The sequence below is a fragment of the Pieris napi genome, chromosome 22, assembly GCF_905475465.1.
Source record: "Pieris napi chromosome 22, ilPieNapi1.2, whole genome shotgun sequence".
Classification (NCBI taxonomy): Eukaryota; Metazoa; Arthropoda; class Insecta; order Lepidoptera; family Pieridae; genus Pieris; species Pieris napi.
The window spans coordinates 6,293,133-6,320,295 of NC_062255.1; the positions used below are offsets into that span (position 1 = coordinate 6,293,133).

At 32.7% G+C, this 27,163-nt stretch overlaps 2 protein-coding genes across 3 annotated transcripts in view; both read right to left on the reverse strand.

Annotated features, from left to right (window-relative positions):
- Positions 1–859, reverse strand: part of LOC125060938 (cGMP-dependent protein kinase, isozyme 2 forms cD4/T1/T3A/T3B) — a 119,930-nt gene extending 119,071 nt beyond the window's left edge. The window contains exon 1 of the mRNA XM_047666062.1: positions 521–859. The gene's annotated coding sequence lies outside the window, so the exon portion shown is untranslated. The remainder of the gene's footprint in view (positions 1–520) is intronic.
- Positions 860–6,791: 5,932 nt separating this feature from the next.
- Positions 6,792–27,163, reverse strand: part of LOC125060718 (long-chain-fatty-acid--CoA ligase 5) — a 40,296-nt gene continuing 19,924 nt past the window's right edge. For both annotated transcript variants that reach the window (XM_047665743.1, XM_047665744.1), the window contains 12 exons: positions 22,469–22,592; positions 20,091–20,234; positions 19,581–19,706; positions 18,086–18,285; positions 16,552–16,752; positions 14,535–14,752; positions 13,691–13,841; positions 11,881–11,991; positions 10,649–10,816; positions 9,797–9,940; positions 8,217–8,390; positions 6,792–7,101 (listed from right to left, as the gene is read on the reverse strand). In XM_047665743.1, coding sequence (XP_047521699.1) covers positions 6,964–7,101; positions 8,217–8,390; positions 9,797–9,940; positions 10,649–10,816; positions 11,881–11,991; positions 13,691–13,841; positions 14,535–14,752; positions 16,552–16,752; positions 18,086–18,285; positions 19,581–19,706; positions 20,091–20,234; positions 22,469–22,592 — 1,899 coding nt within the window. In that variant the 3' untranslated portion in view covers positions 6,792–6,963. The remainder of the gene's footprint in view (positions 7,102–8,216; positions 8,391–9,796; positions 9,941–10,648; positions 10,817–11,880; positions 11,992–13,690; positions 13,842–14,534; positions 14,753–16,551; positions 16,753–18,085; positions 18,286–19,580; positions 19,707–20,090; positions 20,235–22,468; positions 22,593–27,163) is intronic.

Consider the following 27,163-nt stretch of genomic DNA (forward strand, 5'->3'; position numbering starts at 1 on the left):
AGATCATAATTAAACCTTTAGTCACTGTACATAACTATGCAAATAGTCTATGGTCTTAGGAATACGGATGCATATGAAACCTGTTCAGAATCTAGAATCTTACATATTATAAGCCATTCGCCGGTAAAAGTGCACGAGGAATAAACGTGATTCTCGCTTTTACTTAAGCGATAACGAAGTGATTCAATAATTAATTATTCAACTAAAGTTACTGCTGATTAACCGCCATTACAGAGCCGGCTATTTTTAGAAATTCAAAGAGATCACAGCTTCGTTATTATAATGAGTGTTGGTTGTCCTTACCATAAAAATATTTCTCTGATTCTATTATATTCATTACGAATGTATAGAGGACATTTCGAGTGTTTAAAATAATAGAACAAAAAATAGATAAAGACTAAAATACACGTCATAATCAACTAGACATTTATTGTTTGATTCTCGAGCATTTTAATATAATATAAATAAAGTTATAGTTAGCATTATTCTATCGTACAAATATAACAACAACGATACTTACAACCATACCCCCAAAATAGGTTCATTTTCGAAAAAGTCATTATCACAACAAAAACATTGAGGTTATAGTCGTTGTCACATCATAATGACAGATGACGTGCGATAACAGCCACCTGCACAAACGAAAAGGCACACGCGAAAGACACTACTTTGGATCACAATAATGTTCAAATAGCATAGTTTAGGGACCGAATAGGAACGCGACGCGGCTTGGCATCGCGGCCGATGAACGGCACAACACACGTCAAGGTCACTGGAAGAGAATCCAGTAGAATGCAGCTCCGCTAGAGGGCAGCACACAGACGAGTAGCTACCTCGCTGCCCGTATGGCAACTAACTAAGCAGCACTAAAGTGCGCCTTAGTGATGCGCCGATAAGCGGTAAAGGTATAAATAAAAACGGTGCGCTGTGAATATGAATGAATTTACGTCAGAACTATGTATGAAATTGTTCTAGAAGGGTGAAACTGATGGTTTTTTGATCCTGCCAAACTTTTAGTAAGTAGCTACAATTTTTAACAAAAAAATTATGCAAATAAAGCTAAGAAAACATTATAGTACAATCTTATGAGCAACGAATTACCTTCATAATACATTAGGAGTATGCCTCCTTAAAAATATGAGCACTGATTCATGTACATATAAATCTCAGATAAGAAGATTACTTAATACCATATTTATTTAATTATTCATGCATGTAGTGTAGAAATATCGAACTACTACCGTAGTTGAGATAGCCAATAATGAAGCTATTTGATACAAGATGGCGCTTTACAATATTCAACTTCTACTACGGAAATGTGTTCCTTGTAGTTGAATTTCATACCAAAATTTTTCATTACCGTACCTAAGAGCGCATACATAAAATATGAAATATGGAACTTTCAATCACTCTTTTTATTTACTCTATTTACTTATTTATATTTTTCATGTTGATAATACTATTTTATCTGTTATGGAAAGACAAATATTTGCGTATGTTGCATTGACCGGTTTTACGGTAAGCTGTTTTTTGTTCCGATCTCGAAACAATTATTGTTTCATTTAAAATGAAAAACATGAAAAAAACAATTAAAATCGACTCCAGAATCTGCAGATGCTATTCTAATTTTGGCTGAATGCGATACTTTAAATAAAAATGTTATAAAACATGTAGATAATAATTTGGACGCTGTATTAGAAGAAATACGTCACGTTCCAAATTCATTTCTAAGAGATACCACATACGTGTAATACACGGGCGTTAATCATGTAAAACTGATTTGAGTATAAATAGGATACATAATTGTATGCAATTTTTTCACTATTAGTTGGAAGTTGGAACTGACCGTGATTCACAAGATGAGCAATTAAAGTTTATTTTCAGAGAGCTGACCTACTGGGGTTCTTTAATGACGGATACAGGTACTTTAAAACGATTATATTAATCTTTACAGTGCTGGTAACTTTGTAAAAAGTATGTGAAGATGTAAGTTTTTAAATCATTTAAATGCGTTGATAAAAGCTTTGTTCTCTGTTATTTTTATTTACACTTTTTTATCTTAATCTTGTTTAATTATCTAATAATGTGGCGGCAAATTTCTGCATTTTATTGCTTCTGAATGATAGAATTATTCATTATTGTTTCGCTGGCAATAGATCGTATGACCACCAGGATTCAACTATGTGCTAGTAATCCATAGATGAGTTTAAAAGTTAAGGATTTTAAATCTTTGACAGATCAGATTGACTTGCCCAACATTGCTCCACTCTCACGTACGTGGATACTACAGTATCCAAAACAATAATGGCGGCATCCGTACATGGATACTACAGTATCCAAAGCGACAAGTTTAAGAAAATGACATCTAGTTGAAACTGAGGTTAGAAATAAACGTTTTTATCGACGTAGAATGATAGCTTAGGAAACAGTTCACCCAATAAACTACAGATGGCAATGAAATATGTTTAGTTCTCTGTAAAAAAAAATTCCAAACTCAATTGACTCGTTCTTGTGAATTTTGGGAACAAGTCTTTCGGAGTTTCAGCAATTATGTCGTAAGTACTTTAGTTTTATATTATATTTCTTTAATTATCATACATCAAAATAAACTTGAATATTTGTACTTTACGGTTATGATAAGATTATATAGTTTTAAATGCTAAATTGAGTTTAATTTCAACTTTAAAATATTTTTGTCAAGGGCAAAATGGCTTCTTAGAAGTTGTTGGCTAATTTTGATTATTTGTTTACGTCTGTTTAGTGAATTAATAGTTAAAAATGAATGTAGAGTCCTTCATAAGCATATTCATGCCTTTTCCAAATAGAAATACATTAAGATGATTTAAGATTCCCAAATAATATTGAGGTGTTCCACAGGTTTATCGTTATGGACAGTGCGGTATCCACGGACGTTAGAACAAACGTCATAAATAAGGGTTTGTAGAAACGACAAAATATGTTTGCAATTTTTTGTTACGCATGGTGTAATGTGTTTATTTATGTCTCCTGATTATGATATGATGATGATGGCCGTGGCAGTCGTGGAGACCGCGGGGGACGTGGAAACAGTGGAGAAACGGTGGATTATCATTTACAACTCGAAATCTTATCAAAAATGTCTCATTAAAATTTACAACACTGTTATTCTGTTTTTCATTTAAAAAGAAACGATTGAAACAAATCGAACATACCCTATTTTTTAGTTAGTTAAAAAACTACATGGTGTGTGGGTGACCTTAGATAGGCGGCCATCTTGGCACAAAAAAGTCATAGCGCGCGACTCAAGAGGCTATGGTAAAATTACGAGAAGTGGTTGTTTTGTTTTGATTTATTAGCTTACTCAATGATGATTAAATATAAATATCTTGGCATCTTTTGAAAGGATAATTAGTCTAGTTTTTTGTAAAATTATTCTTATTTCGAAATCGTTTATATTTTTTGCGTAAGGCCTATATCTATAAAAAAATTTAAGCATTTTTGCTCAGACTCAATTGTTTTATCCCGTTTTAAGTACTAATTTATTAACATTATCCAATTATTACAAAATGTGTTTTAATGTATATACTTCAACCTATGCTGTAGTATTTTTTTCATAGTTGTAGTTATTATATTTCAACAGATATAATGGTTTTTGTTGCGATGTAGCGGGCGCGGTGCGCGCGGGTCAAAGACGCGCGAGTAGCTGTACGGTTGACGTGAAAACAGTCGCGCGGCCCGTACGTGAGAGTGGTTATGTAAATTTTATCTAAATGTTAAAAAATAACACACATTTTTAAACGTATAATAGCGCCACCTAGTGGTGTATATTTCATACTTAACTCAGTTGATAGAGGGCGTTAAAAGTTTTTATTTTGTTCTTGGCCCATTTCACTATAGACCAGTGCCGATAATTTTTGTAACCAAAAAATTACAGTAGGATGAAACCCATTAGAAAAGGAGGGGAATATGATCAAAATGAAAAGAAAAATAAATTACGGTGATCTGAGGTCGGGAAGGGGTAGGGGGGGGGGAGGTTTAAGGGTAAAAAACGGTTTATCTCGATTTCCGGCAAAACTAAAAGTCCTATCGAAGAAAGTTAAATGGCAAAGTTGTAGGTAATAAAAAGATCTAAAACTTTTGTATTCACACATTTTTCACATAACCTCAAAATTTATGTGAAAAATTCAAAAAACCAAGTTTTTGGTTTTTGATTTTTAATCTTTTACAAAAATATTTTTTTTTTAACGAAATTTGGTGAAAACTTACCTTTCTATGTCCCAAATACGCACTGATCTACTAACTTTTAGTAGAAATCAAGATATTAGGAAACGCCACGACGCACATTCTGTTATACATAATTTTCTATTTCCAAAAAGATATCAAATGTATGCTAAATGAAAAATTATTCATCAAAAAATATTTAAAGTATCGTATAGTACGAATAATATAAAACGCCTTTTATTATAATTATGCAATATATAAGAGAGAACGTATTTAAGTAAAGGTTTCGAATCGACAAGATATATCCAAAATATTCGGACAATGTAAAAGGATTAGCATATTTATTGGTTGTTATTATTGTCTTAATATATTTTGTATTAATTCTGTCACTTTCATAAAATCATAAACAATGTTCAGCTAATCTGCAACACGACATTCATTGACTGTAAGCTAGGGTTTCCTAGAAAAGCGGTGCCGTTATCTAACCGCCGTAATGTAACGTTGGCTGACGTCACCCATACGGTGTCTATAAATAACATCGGAGTAGGTTTTCTAGAGAATGTTGAGTGTCAAATAGCGGTGCTGTCATTTGCATGACGGCCGTCATAGCGGTGATAAACATTAGTTCAACGTTTTTCGCGTGTAGCGGTGCCCATATTTAATTACAATGAGTGGAAACGTGACTTGGACGAGCGAAAATGATTGTTTTTTTATATTATGATAAAAAGACAGCCGTTAATAACAACCGTAAAATGATGGCCGTTAGTTAACGGCACCGCTTTTCTATGAAACCTAAGCTTTAGGCAGTACGAAGTTCGCCGTGTCAGCTAATAGTAAGTCAAGTCGAAATCTTGATACAGCATGTAGTGACTAACCCTAGAAAATTTATAAATAAAAAACCTATTTGTTTACAAAAAAGAAAAATGAGTAGGACCAACTTTGGAAATCGGACTAAATGCGCCGCATTTTATATTGTGTGTGTATTTTCCAACACGGTCGGATAGTTGGTTATGATAACATTATTTTTAAGTACATACAATTCATTTACTTTGCGTGGTAAGCAAAAACTTCTTATCTTTTTGGAATGAATGACTCAGGTAGTCTGTCACCCGATTTCGGCTTCAGATTGATTTGTGGGAATATATAATACCTTACTATAAATAAAATAAAAACAAGTAATTTTGCCAAGAATTTTTATTTAAAAATAAATTATTGTAGTACAATCTTGCACCAATAACAACAAAATTTTGGTTTAGACATCATGAAACCGCAACATTCGCTCAAAGCTAGAATTATCTTAATAAACGATAATATAAAATTATCTACTTACAAGTGCGACAGATTTTGCTATTAAAAATCGTCTATATACGTATTGTGATAAAACTTATGGACTTATATGCTGGACCCATAGACAAACAAATAAAAAAACACCATTTAACGTGACCATTAGCAAGATTATGAAATTCTTGTCAATGACGTCATTTTGAAAAGTTTACAATCATTTTAATGCTGTTTTACGAATACTTAATATTATACAAATGTGAGTTTTAACGATTCATAAAAAGCAAAGTAAATTATGAAATTGTTTTTCAATTTACCAGCCGTATGCAAGCTGTGGCCCATTATCGGCACGCCAAGAATTTATTTGCTGTTTATATATTAACTAGTATTTATAAGAAATTTACACTAAAAAATACGAAGCAAACTTCGTGCGTGCGTCTTTCTTCCATGTACGACGTCAATAAGGAAACTATATTAAATGAACCTCATTTATTACATAAAATTCTTGCTTTTACGGTCTTTAATAATTACTAAATTAAATAATCAGTCTACGGGCCCACTTTCAAGAGATTCACCCTCACGCAAAACTAAGATAAAATCGTTAAAAAAACTATCGCTTAAAAGAAAGGATAATCAGCGTATAAAATTCATAGCACACACACTTCGCCATTAAATCGATAAGTACCAAATTACAAACAAAAGTGCATTATAACCTTCGAAAAGCTTTCCCTCTACAATCGAAGCTACATGAACAAGCAATCTCGAATGGAGCTCAATTCATTTTTAATCCAACATTAGATAACTACATTCATTTACTATCCTTCTAATTGCCTAATAGAAATTGCTTTGAAAGTTTACGCATTCATAATTGACTGTTCAACCTTATTGCTTATTAATGTACCATAACTGTTATTCGTTACTTCTATTTAAATAAAACTTTTTCAACACATTTATTACATTCGAGTACTTTAATTCGTTACTCGCTGTCCACTAAGTTGTGTAATAAAAATTTGAGTTCCTGAAATTATATCACTTCTATTTTAGCTTAAAGAAGACCGGCCCCTATATATTTAAAATATAAATTGTCAAGTATGAGAGCAATAAAATAAATATGAATTACACAGCCTTGTAGGACGAATTTGAAACGCATGATTGAAATTAGTCCTGAACATACTTTTCTACTTGTCGTATGCATATATGCATTATCAAGGAGTTTACGTAAAGCATATAATAATACATTTCTAGCCTTGATTTTTGCAATAATACAGAATTTGGTTTGACAGTTCAAGGAACTAGATAATGTAGAACCATAGACACTTGTCAAGAGTACGTCTTAGACAGTACATACTGTAGAGCTCATACTTCAACTATTCATTAAAGTAGCCTAAATGTGTTGTGTCATAAAAATATTGTTGTAGGACCGGTCTTATCTTGCTGACGTATCTTTGACACTTATATAGATTAAACATTTCAGAGCTTTCGCTATTCTAACTGTTTGTACATGTCTTCAATCTGTGGTTTGAAATAACTCTTGATTTCGGGTCTTTTCGCTTTCAGGGTGGGAGTTAAAAGTCCGTTCTGCACTGAGAATGGATCTGGGTGCAAATAGATGTCTTTCACCTGAAAGTAAAAGAGTTTCTTTTTAAAATCAGCCTTGCGATTCTGTAACTCACTTTCCGAACTCTCACAACGGCGATGGCGCTCAAATCAGTCGTGTGGCAGTCTTTTTACGATTTGGCATTCTGATAAGCAGGGAGCTTATAGTTTATTGTTTATCAGAATGCCAAATCGTATTAACAACATCGGATCATCGTAACATACGCACAGTTAGTTCTGTATAGGCGTGGCAACAAAGGCACACATAGTGCATAAGAGATTACTTATCTTGATGAACATGACAAGGCGGTGTGTATAGCGTCCATAGCAACAACTAGTCTTGGGAAACTAGTGCGATGTATGAGAATAAAAAAATAAGATAGTTCTAATATAATATGTTTGTCACAGAAATGCTACCAGCAGCCGATTTGTAGTGGCCAAATTTAAACGAGAGATTTTTATTTAGCCAGATTAGTTCTGCAATGTTATAGTAGTACAAGAGATGACTTTAAAACTGATTTAACTGATTGTACTGTTGACAACAGAATATAGAGAGTTATATTATAGTACTTACTACTACCTTATAGTACTTCACATTTTAAAGATAAATTTACGTTCGTTTGCTTATGTTTACCAAAACCTTCAAAGATCTTCGTACCAGTTTTTATTTTTAATATACTACTTTTGAATTGATTTTTTGAGTGAAACATTAGAATTGATATGAACTTGATAATGTAATAATATTTGTAGTGAATAATATAAGAAATGACTATGATGATATGATTGATAATGTAATGACAAATTTCAATTAGACAATTTTGCATGCGTGTTAGGATATGCTAAGTTTAGATAACACCAGCCTTGCGATTTTGTAACTCACTTTTCGAATTCTCACAGCGGTTTTCACAGTGGCGGTCGCGCTCAAATCAGTAGTCAAGAGTCGATTTGGCATTCTTAAACAATAAATTACATCCCTCCTTATCAGAATGCCAAATCGTAAAATGACTGCTTCACTACTGATTTACAAGGCTGCTGCCAGCATAATATTTTTGTACCATATTCTTGCAAATTATTATTATTTTTTATTTTTTTAATCTAAGTAGACTTTACTAATAACATACATTAACAAATGAACTTACTTGTTCAAAGGTTTTCAAGCCTGCCTGTTTGCCCCGATTCAACATGTCTTCGATTATCATTTTCTTCACTTTCTCATTCTCACACAGCGCGGAGAAGGTACCTTTGATACCATTTTCGAGGGCCCAACACTTCACCACATCAACATTAGGTACAACTACTGCTACTATACACGACTGAAAGACAAAAAAGATTATTACAACACGTGTAAAGGTGTATTTGGTAAAATATTGGCGTCACTAAACATTCTTCATCGATGGTTATTCTGGAGACGAATCGAATACAGGACTTATTCCATTCAACAAAACAATAATTAATTCGAGTTGGCATCGATGGATATTGACCAACTTGAGGAACATTAAAATGGTATTGTCTTTGATTGACATAACCTTTACACATTTAAAGAAAAAACTTTTTAAACGGATTAAAGTTATGTATTTTTATAAATTGACATCCAACACCTTTTGTCTTCAGTCACCGTGACCACGCACGAGGTAAAGTACGCGAAACGTCGGATAAATTTAAAATTATGTCAAATAGTTGTAAATTTATAAAAATACATAACTTTAATCCGGTTAAAAAGTTTTTTCTTTAAACATTAAAATGATGAAGTATGTCTACCTCATGGAATAGATAAAGGTCGATGACTAAAGATGTCTTTGGTCGAGTTTTTCACCAGAAGAGAACCAGTACGAACTAGTCCCACTATTTCATTTTATACACATGCTGAGATATCATCATCGCTGTAAATTTTAGGTAATATAATTCTTTTACAGATTCTTTTGGATATTATATAGCTATAGTTCAGTTAAACGTGGAATTAGCTCTCTTAGTCATTTGGTGTTATATTATTGAAATCATATGCAAAATTGCAAATAACCCTGTATGTTTTAAATTTTCAAAAATGTTTCGATTTATCGTCTAGTTGATTATGTAAACGTTAATACTCCTTTATTAGTAAAAGTTGATTACGTTTGCCTGCGATTTACGAGTCTACTCAGTATACGAGTTTAAAAACGGCATAAACATCTCGCGCACTAAAAACATTTTACGATTATTAAGTTTGCGTTGCTAAATTTATTACCACTTGAAATTATAGCTAGTCTCAATCAATAATTTTAATTATTCAGAAAGAATATTATGATTGGGCTATAAACAATCTATGTATTACCAAAATGGATTTTACTCATACGCACGTTTCTTCTGGTATTTATTTATTAATGAAGCAGTTATAGGAAACAAGCTGATTTTACACTAACACTAATTAATTTAGGTAATCCTTATATATTGCATATTCTGAATTTTCAAACTAAGAAAGAAATCTTGTGAAAAATAAACAATGCGGCCTTTCTATTGCTACCCGGTGGTTTTGATAGATAGAGCTAATAAAACACATACACGTTTACAGTATAAATATGATGCAACTATCCACAATAATAAATTGATATACGTTCATTATAAATAAATCTAAATAATGAAATGCTTGTTGCTGCAGACAATTTTCCATCCGCGCTTACTTCACAATTGACGTTTCTTTATTGCCATACCAAACAAAATCAGATAACTTATTTTTATTATTTACCTTTAATGATTCTCCGTGTACGAAAACTTGTTCAACGTACTGGCTTTTGATATAAATATTCTCGATCTTCTCAGGAACAATGTACTCGCCTTGCGACAATTTGAAAATGTGTTTTCTTCTGTCAATTATTTTTAAGGTACCATTCTGTAACGACATCGAATTTTACTAAAGTACTTATTATAGAAATACGGGAGTAGTAAATACTTATCATAAATGTATGTTATTTTAATATTAATATTATTTATTTACACTTCGTTGCAATAAAAATATAATAAATACACAAAAATTATAAGGGATGCAACGGGCGGCCTTATCGCTGCAGCGATCTCTTCCAGGCAACCCTAGTTAAAGAGAAAATCTAAAAAAAGAACATGATGAGTGCGAGAAGTGCAGAACCAAATGTTATATTAAAAAAATATAGAACCTTAATCTAAAGTAATACAAAAAAATATATATTAATAACAAACTAAAAACTTAAAAGCTAATCTTACAGATTCATGAACAGCGAATAGTGATGCAATTGCAAAAGAAAAGGAAACAAGAATTTCACAGGTCACGATTGATCAGGATAGGATAAGGTTAAGAAATGTTATGAAATGTATTCCACAACTTAATAGCGGCGATCCTAAATGAATTGCCTAAGAAGGATGAACTGTGGCATGGAATTTCCAATAAACATCTACATATTAGAAGAGCGTAACATATAGTTAGAAGGACCTAAGAATTTGAAGTGATTTTTGAGATAAGAACGGGGTTTTCGGATTGAAAAGAATTGAGTATAAAAGTTGAAGATATTACAAGTCAAGTTGTTTTTTTTTTAAATATTATTACTATAAATAACTTGGAACTTACCGGTAGCCATTTGCCAATATCACCAGTGTGGTGCCAGCCATACTGATCGATCACTTCCCTAGTCTTCTCCGGCTCCTTGAAGTACCCCTTAAAGACATTTGCGCCCTGCACGCAAATCTCACCCTGACCCTGCGCCGCATAGTACTCCATTTCTGGGACGTCCACCAACTGTGAAATAAAAATACCTTATCAGACTAAGCATAAAGAAGTGAAGAAAAAATTAAAAATATCCCTATCAAACAAACAAAATGCCTTAAAAAGTCTGAATTTGTGTCAACTTCCAAGGAACGGAACAAAGATGTCTCTAATGTCATTTGATAGTCGTTGTATATATATAATATATTTTTGAAGTTATACTTCTTTAGGCGCGTTATGAAAAATTTATGAGAGTGAAATTTTACGATGCGCGCGCATCGTGACACAAAATTATCAGTATGAAGTTGCCCAGATGTTGCGGCATTGGACATAATTTAAAAACAACATTCGAAGAATGATATAATTTATGTTACACTTAATGTAAGAGAATAATAATAAATATTTATTTATTTAATTTTTCAAATGTAAACTGAACTTTATTGATTATTTGCATGCAATCAAAAACCATTTTTAATAATGCAAAAGAAGTATAACTTCTTACGCGCGTACATAAGTACACGCACCCTTTTTTTACATATAAATATCCCAATATCCCCGACTCTTTGTGGTGCGGGACCTTATTTTATACATATATTTTGTACAAAAATATATAAACATACATACATTAAGAAATTTCCTAATATATATATCCATACATAAAAATACATATATTACTATCTATTTCTATTTTATATTCATGGGCTAGTGGGGGCCCGTCTCACCTCTTCTACGCTCTTGTTGCAGTGAGTGACACGTCGACGTTGTATATTATACTATCTAAACTATCTATAATATGTTCTGAATCAATATATCAAAATATTAATACATCGTTTTAATATAATTGATATGTATCAAATCAAGGGGAAGGTGATTAGGTTTTTAAAGTCAAGCTGTTTTTATAGCGTGACCGAATATTTAGAACATAAGTTTAACGATTACTCATAAATGACTTAACTTCTTATTATGACATTTGCATGCCTATTTATATATGGCTGATTGTGCGGACTTTTCTTGTTGTTCGATTTTTTTATTTTGTACCACTATCTTGGCAAATAAAGGATTTATTTATTTATGTGCGATTTACAGTGGAAATATACCTTCACTTTACAACAAGCGACGGGAGGCCCAACATGTTCTGGCACGTGGTCACCCTGAACTGTCAAAGTCACCGGCGCCGTGCACTCCGTCTGACCGTAACCCTCGACAATCTGAAACAATATATTTCAAACATGTTACTTCCAATTCTAAGCCACGAAAGAACATCATTAAGGATTAAAGGATCAGGGAGCGTTCAAGTTTTACGTCACGCAATTTTTGGAGATTATTGACCCCCCCCCCATGTAACGCGCCGTAACGTAACGCGTTTTCTGTACTCAAGTATAGTAAAACGTTTCGTTACCACCTAGTTACTCTTTATATCTAAAAGTTACCATTATGTGGTGTAAAGTACTGGAAAGTCGAAAATAATAATAACAATGACACGTAATTCAATCCCCGCCCCGTAACGTAACGTTTAACAAAAGGAACCCCCCCCCCCAGCCCCAAAATTCGTTACGTAATACTTGAACGCCCCTTCAACTGAAAACAGTTAATTATTAGTATAACACGTTTTTAATGTTACGAAAAATTTCATGTTTGTTATAGAATCCGTTAGTCGTTAGTCTTTAGTTTTAGTTATTAACTTTAAACTTTAATAAAAATATAAAAACTGGCACGTGCAACGACTAGATCAAACCTCAAAATAAACATCGGAAATGGAGTCGTTAATTTCCTATAACTACTCCACATCTTGACCTTGGCACTCACAAATATTATTACAGAAAACAGCCCACAAATGTTAGTAGATAGTCTAAATATAACAGTTGCGCATCACTAGATTGACGATTGGAAGATGATTTATAGAGATAGCAATCCCTTTGAACTCGCTCTAATTGAGACGCTGAATGCTAAATGGCGTTCTATGACGTTTATGCATTTTTGACTTTGACTGTATCGTAACGATGATGAATTAAGATATAACGTGGCAACCGCACGACACAAATATATGGATTTGTAATGAGTTTAATTTCAAGAGCTTTTAAGTTATTTGCGTTTTAGACTGATTTTATACCTTAATTTTTGTAGCAGTACTTTTAAGAAAGAAAGAAAGAGAAGAAAACTTTTAATTTGATTCCAGATTTGACAATTTCAGTGTTGCAACGTTATGAGAATGTACTAAATAGTGACGTTGCGAAATTATTCGATACGGAAATGGAATATTTCCGGATCGATTCCTCTGGTTTATAGTAGTATATCTAAACTGTTTTCTCTACTTTAATAGAAACTAAGTATATCAGGAAATTAAATATTTCTGAACGGATAATTTAGTTATGACGATTAATTTTATTAAGGACCTGAGAGTTTTCTTTAATAATTGTGTATGAAATGATTAAAAAAATGTGATCATGAAGGAACATGAAAAATATTAACTTTTTATAAAATAAAGCAGCGGTTACTAATTAATAAATAATTATGTATTTATTTAAATAAAAATCAATAATTTAGTCTTTAATTGGCACACCAATATTATGATTACATAAACCTAAATCGCGATTGTTTATCAATTTTTGTGTTCATCACTACACTATTATATGTGGTATCATTATTTTACAAAATGACAGTAGCTAATGTCAAATGTGGAATCGAAATATAAGTCGTGGTATTGGTGCGTATGCAAGACGCATACTTTTACTAATATTTTTTTATTACGAGAGAGGTACTACTCGATTGAAAATCTAGCAACATTTCACAACAAATTGCCTATCAAGGTATATAATTGAAAGAAAGACATAAAGAATAAAGCGTTTAAGAGATGAAAAGATGAGTTTTCTTAGTTGGTACCGTTTAATGAAGAACAACGTTATTTACCAGACATCCGAGGGCGCATCTTGCGAACGTTAGCACGTTGCCGGCGAGTGGCGCGGATCCCACCACCATGATGCGGAGACGCCCACCCATACCTTCACGCACTTTGCGGAACACCAACTTGTCCCACACGGAGTCTGATCGAATTATGCCTCTGTAAAATTATGTACTTTTTAGAAACATAAGGTGTACACTGTACAAGGTATTAAAATTGAAACTTATTAGGTTTTGCCCTTAACTCTTCATTAGAGGCTTAACTTGCTATTATTTTATAGAAATTATAGACAAAATAAGTTTTAATAAGCAATACAATTTAAAACTGAAATGCCAGTTACTTAATTTTTGTACACGCTTTATATTAGCTTCACCTGTATGTATGTATGTAACCGACTCCTTCGGACTCGATTTTGACCCACTTTAAACGGACAGATTTAATTCAAACTTTGTACACTTATAAAGAATCAGCGACAATGTAATAATTTCATAGGTTTATCTCGAAAAAACAATTTCTCGTTATTGTTGGGTTGGGTTGGGTTTCTCGATAGACGAAAAATATGGCACAGAGCGCCTCACGCTTTTTCACAATAAAACCAGTATTTTTTGTTCATTACCATTTTCAGCCTAAATTAGGAATTATTTTTCACTTTTTAGTTTGATGTGCTTTAAAAGCGTGTTTTATAGTTTTTTTTAACTATATTTATTTTATATCATTGTTTGTTTATTTTGATTGAGTCTATGATTTATTAAGAAGGACAAACTTTTTAATAATTATAAATTGTAAATATAAACAAGTTATTATGATACTGAAACTGTCCTAGAATGTTATCTATCATTTTAACAAACATACCTTTTTAGTTCAGATTCCTTTGCCGATAGTGCCATATTAAAGAGAAGTTTTTTGATTTTGGAACTGGCTATTTCGCTCTGTGCCTTATCGTAGAGTCTATTGAGGAGTCTGGGTACAGCAGGCATCATGGTGGGTTTAAGTGCGCCCAAGTCATCTGCCAGTCTTCTAATGTCACCGCTATAAAAGCCAACTGCCCCTCCTACCATGTAAAGAGCGTTCTGAAATAAAAATAAGTTCCTTCATATACTCAAGTATATAATAAATATTGCGTGTTTTAGAAACCTTGAACCTTCCTTATAAAAAGTAGATATGGGGAGAAATTATCTGTGCTAAAAATCAATCTGGAACTGTTTAGGAAAAACACCTTTTGTATAGTTGTGTAGTTTTACAATAAATTACCAAAAGAATTAAAAGATCTTCCGACTAGAGTCTTTAAAAAGCGACTTGGTGTATTACTTTTGGAAAAAATGTACTATTCAATAAATTATTATTTGCGTGAGACACTGTATTTGATATAAATTTAATAAAATATTATATGATATGTACGATACAAATAATATATTTGACTTTGACTAATAATGTAAAATGTAAAATTCCTTAAGACAAATTTGCGCGCCATTGTGTGTGGCAGAATATGCGAAATTACGATTAAACCACATTACACATTTTTGTACCATAATAATGCAATAAATAATTATTATTACGCCAAAAAGGTGACCGCCCTTTCGCAGCCCATGGAGACCCATTTTTTGAGGTTGCGTTGCCGGCCTTTGAGGGAAGAGTACACTCTAATTTGAATAGTTGGAGTTCGTATCTCTCATGGCAGACTCACCGGGAGTCGATTCCACAGTTTGCTAGTTCGAAATAGTAAATTCCTTGTGAAAAGAAAGACTTCCAGACATCAAGGCGAGAGTGGTATCATTTTAGCACAGTAAAATATCGTTCGACACTGTTAATGATAGATCGAAATATATCGAACGAATTTATTACAACTGTAAAACTGTTTGATGTTACAAACGTTTAATTGCCCGTAAAATGAGTAAACCGGCCATAGAGTAGGCGGATAAGAAGGCAACAGGAAATTTACTCCATCAGTCAACGTCAAAATTGCAGATAATTTGGATCTCAGCGTGGTTTCTTACATTATTAAAATGTGCAATGTCAATGAAACAATTTAACTGTCGTTCGTGCAAGTCTCGCTTCAATGAAATGATTGATGTGAAGGCCTGCACTATAGTATGCAATTAATGATGTCGAGGTAGATTTTGCTAGTACATATGTGAATCACTATGGTAAGAATGACTATGATCTATTATTATTATTGCCTAATATATGTAAACTAAAAGTACAGAATACACCAAAAAACACTAAGGGATTTAACCTTGGTTTCTGAAGGGCTACACCACCAAATGAAATCATTAGAACAAACAGAGAATAATAAACGTTTTTATACCTTAGACATACCTAATATTACATCTATCTTAAATTTATGGAGCCAAGCAATCACATCCCTTGTTGGATAAAAATATATTTTAAGCGTACCTTTATTTCAGGTGTTATTTTAAAATTTGAATGTCTACCCACAAGATTTTAACGTTCTTTAATTAAATGATCTGAATTTGTTATAAAAAAATGTGCCATCACAACATTATCTCATTTAAAACTTCTGCTCTCTTTTTATTAAATGCAATTGATATAGCTTGATATCGCTGTGTTTTTTTTAAGTCGTTATATTACTATGAGTCTATGCTATGGAGTAAGCCCTATTTAAACAGTACTTTTTAGCAGATATATGTATACGCGGTTATTTCTTAGATAACTCCCATTGCTTCACAACAGTTATCAGCGAGACACTACATCAATTTGATAGATACTTGGTTAAATAAATGTATTATTATTAAAACTTATAAAAATACCAAACAAAATTAAAAAATGAATACAAATTCACTGGTTTTTAAAAAAATTAAAAGTCAATATCGTATGTTTCATTTCCCGCATTTAAATTAACAAAACTTACCTCACAACATCGCTCGAGCATATGTGCGAGTGGCAGGAACGAAATCATCACATCGTGTTTCGTGGGCCTGTGTTCACCAAGCTGCATTGTGACACTGCACATGGACGCCACAACATTCTCATGGCTCAGCATAACACCCTTTGGCATGCCTGTCGTTCCAGACGTGTAACAGATGGTACATAGATTCTCTGGCTGGGGCGGCTAAAAAAATTCTTATATTATTAATACATCTAAAATGTTACTCCTAGTTGTATATTTTTAACTTATTTTGGATTTCTCGTCTGTAATAAATGCAACTATTATCTGCGTTTGGTACAGACCTACTGTACGTCAAAATAAAATAGGTGTATTTAACATAATCGCGATTGGGAACCTTCTTTATGAGGGAATCCGGTTGGTAGCCGTGCCGGTCTAAGACGGTTGCGCATTCAAATGAACTGCAAAAGGTTATTCTTTACAGTATATAGACGAGATGAACAATGATAATGAAGATAATAAACATGTAAAAGGCAAAAAGGCAAATAATGGCGTACAGTAGGTACAGACCTGGTACAGACCAAACTTGTTCAAGAAAGAAAGAGAGCTACAGTAAACCCCATACAATTGTCATCTGAGATCCATTAACGCCTTGCCCATTGGCTTAACAATAGGGTGGTAGTGCTGGCAAAACGCCACGGGTCCCAAGAAGGCCCCTGCCCAAGAGATATTATGTACTATGTATGAATGTGAAGTCTCCAATACGCATTGGGCTAGCGTCGGGACTACAGACCATTCCCTCTCGCCTAAGAGAGGCCTATGGTCATTAGTGGGACATATACAACGTGTAATTGATTACGATGAAAATCTCGAAGTTTATTAAAATTAAACTGAGTACAACGTGACGCTTTTGACTGATAGGGCCCCATCATAGAATTTGCTACGGGCCCCAGATGGTTCATGGTGTAGTTACGCAACTGGCCTTGCCGCAAAAAGGCTCTGACTCAGTGATTCCCAAAGTGGTCTATATCGACCCCTAGGGGTCTATGACAACCTGCAAGGGGTCTACGTCAGCGAAAAAAAATTTGGGGGTCCATGAAACGAAAATGGGAGTCCACGATAGTGGATCTCAACACATACACTGATAGTACCTATTTACTTACATCATACAATCTTATAATATCAAAACATATACATTATATTGACTTATTGCTTATGTTATTTTATTTATAGTTTATTTTATGTTTACTTATTGCTACGTATATTTTACATAACAGATACAAAATTTTATTTTGAGTAGTTTTAATTTAAATTAAATTAATAAACATATAAATTAACATGTGTTTTTACTTTAAGTTTTTAACACTAAACTTCACTACAGTTAGAAATTTACAGGAAATCAATATCAGGTAAGTAGGGGGTCTACCCAACACGGAAAAACATGGCAAGGGGTCTACGACACAAAAAAGTTTGGGGAACTCTGCTCTAACTAGTTGCGAAAGCCACATACAAACTATGGTTATATGGACAAGTGAAAGTATAATCACGATTCACTTACAATGCAAGGATGATCTTTCTGCGCTCCTTGTATTTCAACATCGCTGAACTTTAAGATCTCCACGCCTCGACTCCTTGCCCTTTGGTGTGTAGAGGGTGACACTTCTCTTATCGTGATTAATTTACGAAGACACCTGGGTGCTTCATCCAGTAGTAAATTAGCTTTCTTGTCGTCTTCACACACCACCAGGGACATTTCAGCTGAAAAAATAAATGTTTAATCATTTAATTTCTCCTTTACATAGCAGACGATTTTTGTGGTAGATTTCGCATTATATTCACGTGAAATGCAAAAGTATATTTTATTTCTCTAGATTTCTTTTATAATAAAAATATACAACACAAAAATAACAAAATAATCTCGTATATTTATTTGAAAGTCCATAACATCACAATTGCTGCCTTGTTTTGGACCTAAGTCAAATCAAAACAATTATAATTTCACCGGGAATCGAACACAGGTGCTCCGGATAATCATATGAGTTAATCACTAAGCCTTAATTACTGTAACTAAAATGTTTTTTTAATACAGTTGCTCAAAAAGTGGCGTATTGCAGGGACGTATAGCGTTCGGGATGTGGGCTATTACACACTCGTGCTTTTTTTTTACCTTTTCCGAACTAGTGCGTTTTCTTTCCCAACTGTCAAAATAATGTCTATTAAAAAGAAAAAACCAACCACGAAGTTTTTACTAAAAAAAAATCATAGAAATTTTTATGATTCATGCAAATATTTCTAAAAAGAAGCTACTGCTTTGTTTCAATATAAGATTTAATGATTTGATTCAATGAGTTAGGTTAGATTTCATTTCATCTCCTTAAATTTCATTTCATATCAATAAAAAATTGTACTGAAGACTTTGCTGTATGGGCATAGTTCCCTTTGCCTACCCAGAATGGGTGAAGAAAAAAAAAATATCTGCTTATATTCTTTTACGGTTGGCGCCATTTTCCAAAAATGTTCTTTGCGCGTTTAGTTGTTTGTTATATTATATATTAAATATACATGAAAAATCATACGAAATAAATAATAGTTTGTCTCGAACAGTAAATAAATATGCAACCTAAAACTTCTCCAGTTAGTATAAAAAACTGTACCAATGTATATGTGAACAATAATTTGTATAAGAAATAAATGATTAGTGAGTTGAGTTTATTGTTTTTTTATTATTTTATTAAATAGCTTAATTTTTTCGCAACTGTATTAAAAATAGTTGTTCAGTACACGTGCGGAACCGTCATTGCAACTTGTTCCGACTGTCAACCCTCACCTTCGGCTGCGCCTCGGCTCGGGTAGACATTTGTCGAAACTCTTTGCAATGACAGGCTTTCCGCACTTGTAATGAAATATACTATTACATCATCTGTCAAAAAAGAAGAACGAAGTGGATAAAAGGTTGTGTTGTCACGCATTTTTTCCTATTCACAAATCATTAACTAATCCAGATTAACCAACTGGAATTTAGAATTAAAACTCTGAGCTTTAGGGGTACTCACTTTGATTAATAATAAAGGCACAAGCGTTAGCTCCTAGTGTGTCATATAACGGAACTATAACCATCGAATAGCAGTACGCAGCTTGCTCCGTCATGATCCACTCTGGACAATTTTGGGCGTAAATACCTGAAAAAATTATACATTATTATACACATGCTATTATTAATAAAATTATAGTGCGGACTGACAGTTTGATAGCTTAATTTCGATACGCACTGCTGTGTTGAGAACTTTGCTTACTTCAAAGGTGCCTTGTATATCATGTTAATTATAAAAAGAAATATTATTCAATTATTTATTCCTATTTCATTAGTCTAAGAACAAAAGGTGAACGCTTTAGCTTATTGTAAGCTGTGGAGTGCAGCGCTGCCTTTAGCCAATCGCTCTCTCGCAAATCATATCTCTATAATTTGGAAATAATTAAAATAAAATAGAAAAGAATATTTTTAATAAATTATTGTGAATATTTTTTTTTATACTTTAAAGTTCCTTATGTACTACAGTACTCACCGACAAAGGTGGTTTGGCCCGGGGCAACGCCTTGGCATAGCAGGCCCGAACCAAAGTTTTTAGCCCGCAGAAGGGTCTCATTGTATGTCTGCCACACGTACGGCTTATTTGGTCCGTCGCGCCAACCGAGACAGTTGCCATTATCTGAAGAAAAAACATACAGTCAAAGACAATCAAATTTTACTATTGATCGCTTAAGATGTCATGTGGAACATGGTGTAATGGTTGCAGCTCCTTCAAACGTTGTGTTAAAAAAACCATGGCGATTAAAAAGAGTGGCGAAGAGTTTATTATCTTCTCTTCCGTTCTACGCCTTTGATTTGAGAACTGGCACTAAATGTAAAGTTAGAAGCATTTCATATACATTTCGTTTTTGACGTTCATAAGTGTACATTGTGTTACCTATATGATTAAATAATTTTTGACTTTTTAATCATTAAAAAAACCAGGTACATTACAACCCTCTAGCTCTTGGCATTAGATTTCTGTATGTTTTTGGTAAAAATGTTTTCTAACGAGCAAGTAGATCAGCGACTTTTTGGGTCTAAGGCATTTCATTAAGGGTTTTCTCACGATGTTTTCCTTCACCGAACAACACATGCTCACATAAAAGACGTCAATTTAAGCGGACGACCTCAGGAATAAGAGTTGAACGCTAAAGCCACTATATAAAATAATTTTGAGAGGAAGCTTCATGTTAATGAGTTTTCCATGTAATTGAGCGCCTGACTCTTGAGAGCTGATTACCTGAGGTCGTGCGATCGAATACATCAGAGTTTTTTCCTATTACTCATACATCGGTCGCAAAACATCGTGAAGAAATCGACGAGACTTTAGGCAAGCACCTTTAGGCAAATCTAGTGTCTGGGTTACGATACTTAATATAGCGTCATAATTACAATTTCACTTCACAAAATACTTAGATTATTAGGATGGAACAGGTGTATGATTTTTACATATAAGAGTCAAAGTTCCCTAAGTATTAGTATAAAATTCAACTAATTCTTAAAACTTTGTAGCTACAATAGCTGCGCGTCCTAATCTTCTCGGAATTTGTATAAAATGTATATTTTGCAAAGGTTGAGATTAAGGTTGACGTAACGTATTTATTTTAAAACTGAGGGCTATTAGGCCGGAACTTTTCCGTCAAGCGAGGAAGAATTAATTTACAAGGCCAGGCTAAATAATATGTCATGTAACATGTGAATAAAATCAAATTAAACCAGCTATGTATTGTACCTACACCGTATTATTTTGATGACTCATTGGTCTAGTGGTTAGTACACCTGACTGCGAATCCATGGGTCCCGGGTTCGATCCCCGGCTGAGACGAACATCGATGTGATGAGCATATGGTGTTGTGCTTAGGTCTTGGATGTTAAAAATATGTATTTATATGTCTATCTATCTAAAAAATGTATGTATATCCGTTGCCTAGTACCCATAACACAAGCTTCACCAGCTTAGCATGGGACTAGGTCAATTGGTGTGAATTGTCTTAAAAAAAATTGCAAATAAAGAATTATTATTAAAACTCTTTACATAGGTAGGCAATAGCATCGATCGATCTCTTGAACTTTACAAGTAAGGTTAAACAATACAATAACAACAATAATTGTTACCACTCGCTATTTTTGCAATTATTCATTCGTTTTCATTTCCTTATCATCAAGATCACATTTAAGAACTCCTTTCAAGTGTTACAAACATGTAAACAACTCCAAGAATGATAAAACACTATTATTATTGTGTTTATCGCGTACAACTTTAATGAGAGCCCTTCAGTCGCTATGAGAATTGTAAGTTTGTAATTACATGTCCACGTTATTTATTACTTAGTATGAATCAAGTCTAGAAAGGCTGTCAAGTACCCCATGTTTATTGTTCGCGATACTGACCACTCGTTAGGTCTTTTAATTAAATAAATTCTTTCAAACAATCTTTGTATAAAACAAGTGTGTCCGTACATCTTTTTATACTTTTTTATTGCCACGAAAGCAGTCACGCGGGCAATACTTAGTTTTTTAACTTTAAAAATTAACCATATGAAAAAATTTAAAAGAAAAGTCAGTATTTAATGATTTTATTTGAATTTTAAAGTATCGGTACCGAAAATGCGGTTACAAATACCGGGTATCTTAGTGTAAGATAGGCTAAGACTAGCGCTAAATAATGTCAAAACCACGCCCTTATAAACATTAAATAAAGCCAACTAAAGAACCCCCAACCTTTTTGAAGTATTAAAAGTATTGGGTACTGTTAATGGGGTTTCTCAAATCAAATCGTCACATTTATCGTCGCATGTGGTACAATTGTATTTTTTTAATATTCTTGCTGTATTTATTATTTATCAGTAAAGTAGAAATTGTGGTACTAACTTGATTCTTTAACACCTCTGCGAAAAGTCTCGTACAGCGTGCGCGTGTCGTCGTGAAGATACCGCAAGAACCTGCCATTCTTTGCTTCTTTGTAGAATTTCGATACACGAACTAATTCTGGACCCTGAAATAATTACAAGGTTAATTAGACTTTAGTCAATATATTAATTGGCTGGGTTTTAATTATAAAATATAAGTTACAATGAACATTATATTTATACCACGACTTATATTTCGATTGCACATTTGACATTAGCTACTATCATTTTCTAAAATAATGATACCACATATAATAGTGTAGTGATGAACACAAAGATTTATAAACAATCGCGATTTATGTTTATGTAATGATAATATTAGTATGTCAACTAAAGACTAAATTATTGATTTTTCTTTAAATAAATACATCGTTATTTATTAATTAGTAACCGCTGCTTTATTTATAATAAGTTAATATTTTCATGTTCATTCATCATCACATTTTCAAAGAAAACTCTCAGGTCCTTAATAAAATTAATCGTCATAACTAAATTATCCGTTCAGAAATATTTAATTTCCTGATATACTTAGTTTCTATTAAAGTAGTAGTTGTTTAGATATACTACTATAAACCAGAGGAATCGATCCGGAAATATTCCATTTCCGTATCGAATAATTTCGCAACGTCACTATTTAGTACATTCTCATAACGTTGCAACACTGAAATTGTCAAATCTGGAATCGAATTAAAAGTTTTAGTATAGTGAAACATCGATCTAAAACAATAATCGTTTATTGAGGATGACACATAAAAAGCCGTACACAACTCATTGAATGGAAATTAATGCTAGTTATAAAGATATGACATACAAACAACCTTAATACCGAAAGTAGGATGTAAATCACTTCCGGACACTACAGGAAACGCTAAAATTCCCAATAATATTATTACAAACAGCTGTTCCGATGAATATATTAGCGCTTTCCATTTATTATTATTTATATATTATTTTTAACGTCGCGCATTATATGGGAGAATTTTCTCGGGAATAAATATAGTTAAAAAAAACTAAAAAACACGCTTTTAAAGCACATCAAACTAAAAAGTGAAAAATAATTCCTAATTTAGGCTGAAAATGGTAATGAACAAAAAATACTGGTATTATTGTGAAAAAGCGTGGGTTGCTCTATAGACGAAAAATATGGCACAGAGCGCCCCACGCTATTTAATTTTTTTATTTTTTTTTCATTTTTTTTTCGGATTATTGCATTGTCATCGATCTTTGACAGGTGCGCAAAGTTTGAATTAAATCTGTCCGTTAAAAGTGGGTCAAAATCGAGTCCGAAGGAGTCGGTTACATACATACATACATACAGGTGAAGCTAATATAAAGCGTGTAAAAAATACTGTTTTTGTTTGGAAGGCATATAAAATCTGACAGCTAGATATATAGAAATGTAAAAAGCTACAACTCTCGGTCTTGGCCTTACATCTTCTATTTCTTCCAATTTCTGCCTTCTGTGGCTGATACACGCCGTCGACTTTGTTTGATATGTTTCATACATCGTAAGAAGTGTTAATAACGCACATAGAAACAATTGTGCCGGAATTTGAACCCACATAAGAATTGCGAGTCGAGTGAAATTAGTCTAATACTAATGAAATGCAGACACAGAAATGTGTCTTAGCATCACCTAGGGTGACCTGTCATACACATTTATATGCATATAGAGGTCATTGTTCTGAACTGAATCCTTCTAACAAGCGGAAACCCGTATTCCATAATCCATTTACATAATATGATCAGTTTAGAACATACAATTAAATATATTATATATAGTTACATAAATCAGGAAGATATAACATTAATGATTACTGAAAATCACTCAATGTCAAATTAACTTATTGCTTTTGGCTAGCATCTTTTTTGAAAAAAACAAATGAACAATATTCAAGAAGGATAATGTACCGTGTCAATAAGTTTCGTAAGGACTAATCAAATTCGAATTTTGGACAAAAATATCTTCTATACATATTGTCAACAATGTGTTTAACAAAACACTGTATGAATACTTATAGTACGAGATCCCGCTGCAGGATTGGTGCGCTCATCGACTATTTGTTTAAAACCAAATTTTTATGTTTATTTATAATCAAGAGAATACATATTTACTAGGGTGCCTATTAAAATTTGGCCGCCATTATTTTTAATTAAATTATTTTTAATTGATTTTTGTTAAAAAATTTCGTTCATTTATTATTTAAATAAAATAACGTCTACATCACGGGAATTAATATGAAGATTCTAAAAAATCACGGGTGCCGTTGCACACCTGGCCGCACCTCTTTGCAGCCAGGTGTAAACAGGTATGATTTCGATAAATTTATACGTTTATAACCTATTTTTATTAATTATATGTCAAATTGAAGCTAATTTTTTTCTATTATTTATCATATAAAGTTGCTTAATTAAATCTGGCCGCAAATAAGGGCTACTGGCTGTTAAAGATAATAAATATTTAAGGTAGAGTGAAAGAGAGTTAGCGCGTAACATCATTTGTCAGACGAGGACAGCGATTGTCGGCTGTGCGACGCTTTTAAGCCATTGCGCATGCGTCGAACGTTAGTGGGGCTAGTTGTAACAATTTTAACAAATAATTGAATATCATGATGTGTATTGGCTAAATTACTACTAAATAAATTTTGATCGATACTCTAACTATTTATCTATGAAGTCTAATCGAAATATTATCAAATCTACAGGCAACTATCTCACAATTATTATTTTTTTGAAAAAAGGGAAGTGTTACAACTTACCCCGTGGTTGGGGCTAGTTGTAACATCTGCTGGAGCAAGTAGTAACAACAAAAATGACACCTTCAATTGTTTAATTTTTTCACATCTTGGATCATTTTGCTTTGTATATATAACAGAAACTAACTAGGTATTTCTATAAAGTGTTTTTTATGAAATAGTTAACTGGAAAAAAAATATAATCAACAAATTAAAGATTTAAGATTTTAACTATCTTTCTTATTCTGTACTGAAGTATAATATATATAAGGTACTTATATCATGTCATGAAGTATATAAGGTACTTATATCATGTCAACATGGCACTTATTATACATCCATGAAGTCTGTGCTCTGTTCACGTAGTTTTTAAAAGGGCCGTAGACTCCTACATCTCCTACAGGTTGCAAATTGTGGGAGCAATTGGAGGGAAACTATAACATGACAACATTGTTTTCTTTGGCTTTTTCGACAACTGCAATATTCACATGTGAGCCATGGTTATCAAGCAGTAACAGAACTGTCTCTTTCTTGGTAGGTTTCGCGTCTTTGATAAAATGATCTACAAAAATCAAACATTCTTTATCAGTCATCCACCCTGAAGAATTACCAGCTCCAATGCAATCTTGAGGTCCACCGCGAAAGAACATTTCTGAGTATTTAAGCCGGGGAAAATTGAACATTGGCCGTCAGTAACTTACAGCAATCTGGGGGCATATTGTAACATGTTACAACAAACCCCGAGGTTTTGTTACAACTAGCCCCTTGATATAGTTCTTAATATTTATCACGATAACTATTAAATCAACTTAGTAATCTTGAAAACTGTTATACAACATCATAAATAGTTATATTTTAGCATAAAATAAAATACATAAAACTTCAAAGCTACGAAAATAGTGAAACTAACCAAAAATTTACGTTAGTAAAATTATAGGTTACCTGTCAACAATAAAGCGTTTGCACACACCCACTCACTGAGCCGCCTGGCGGGACCCTGGCTGTGGTAAAGTGGCGTGGCACGTTATAAGTTTAAGATTAGGTAAAAAAAAAACGTGAATAAAATTCAAATTCCTATTGAAAAAGGTCTGTTACTATTTACCCCTGTTACAACAAGCCCCACGCTCCCCTAATAATAAATAATAATAAGTATTATTATTAATATTAATTAATAATTGAATAATATACTAAATATTAAATATTTAAAAAAATTAAGAAAGCCAAAGAAGTATAACTTCTTACGCGCGTACGTAAGTACACGCACCCTTTTTTTATAAGTTATTAATATAACAAAGAAAAAAAAATTTAATGATAAACAACAAAAAAAAAATTTTTACTAATTACATTTTGAAAAAAAAAAGGACATTAATCAAATTATATTTGTTAAATTGTGAATTTTTTGATAAATGCAGTAATTAATTTTTATACAAAAATAAGAAATAAAAAAAAATTTTTTAACAAAAAAACTTCAAAGTTAGAACTGTGTCATTTATATTGCAACTATAACCTATATTATTCTTAGGGTGAGATCTATAGAGCGCACTTAGACTTTGCTCAGACTTAACTATAACCATTCTTTACTTTTTTAAAGGATAATAAAGAAGGTATTGCATGAAATGAAACATCAATTTCTGTCTTAGCTTGAGCTTAGCTTAATCTCACCGTTAAAATGTCTATAAATATACTAAATCATAGTTTAACCTTAGTGTTTTTCGTAAGTAAAGTCTGAGCAAAGTCCAAGTGCGCACTATAGATCTCACCCTTAAATTCAATTCAACTTTTACTTACGGTTTGTGTTTTGTAAAAATCTTCAAATTCTTGTTTATCTTTTTGCTTCAGAACCACAATTTTTTTTAGACACTCTGAATGATATCCAAAATCATTAGTAGAGTCAATTGTTAATAAAAGGTCATGATATTTAT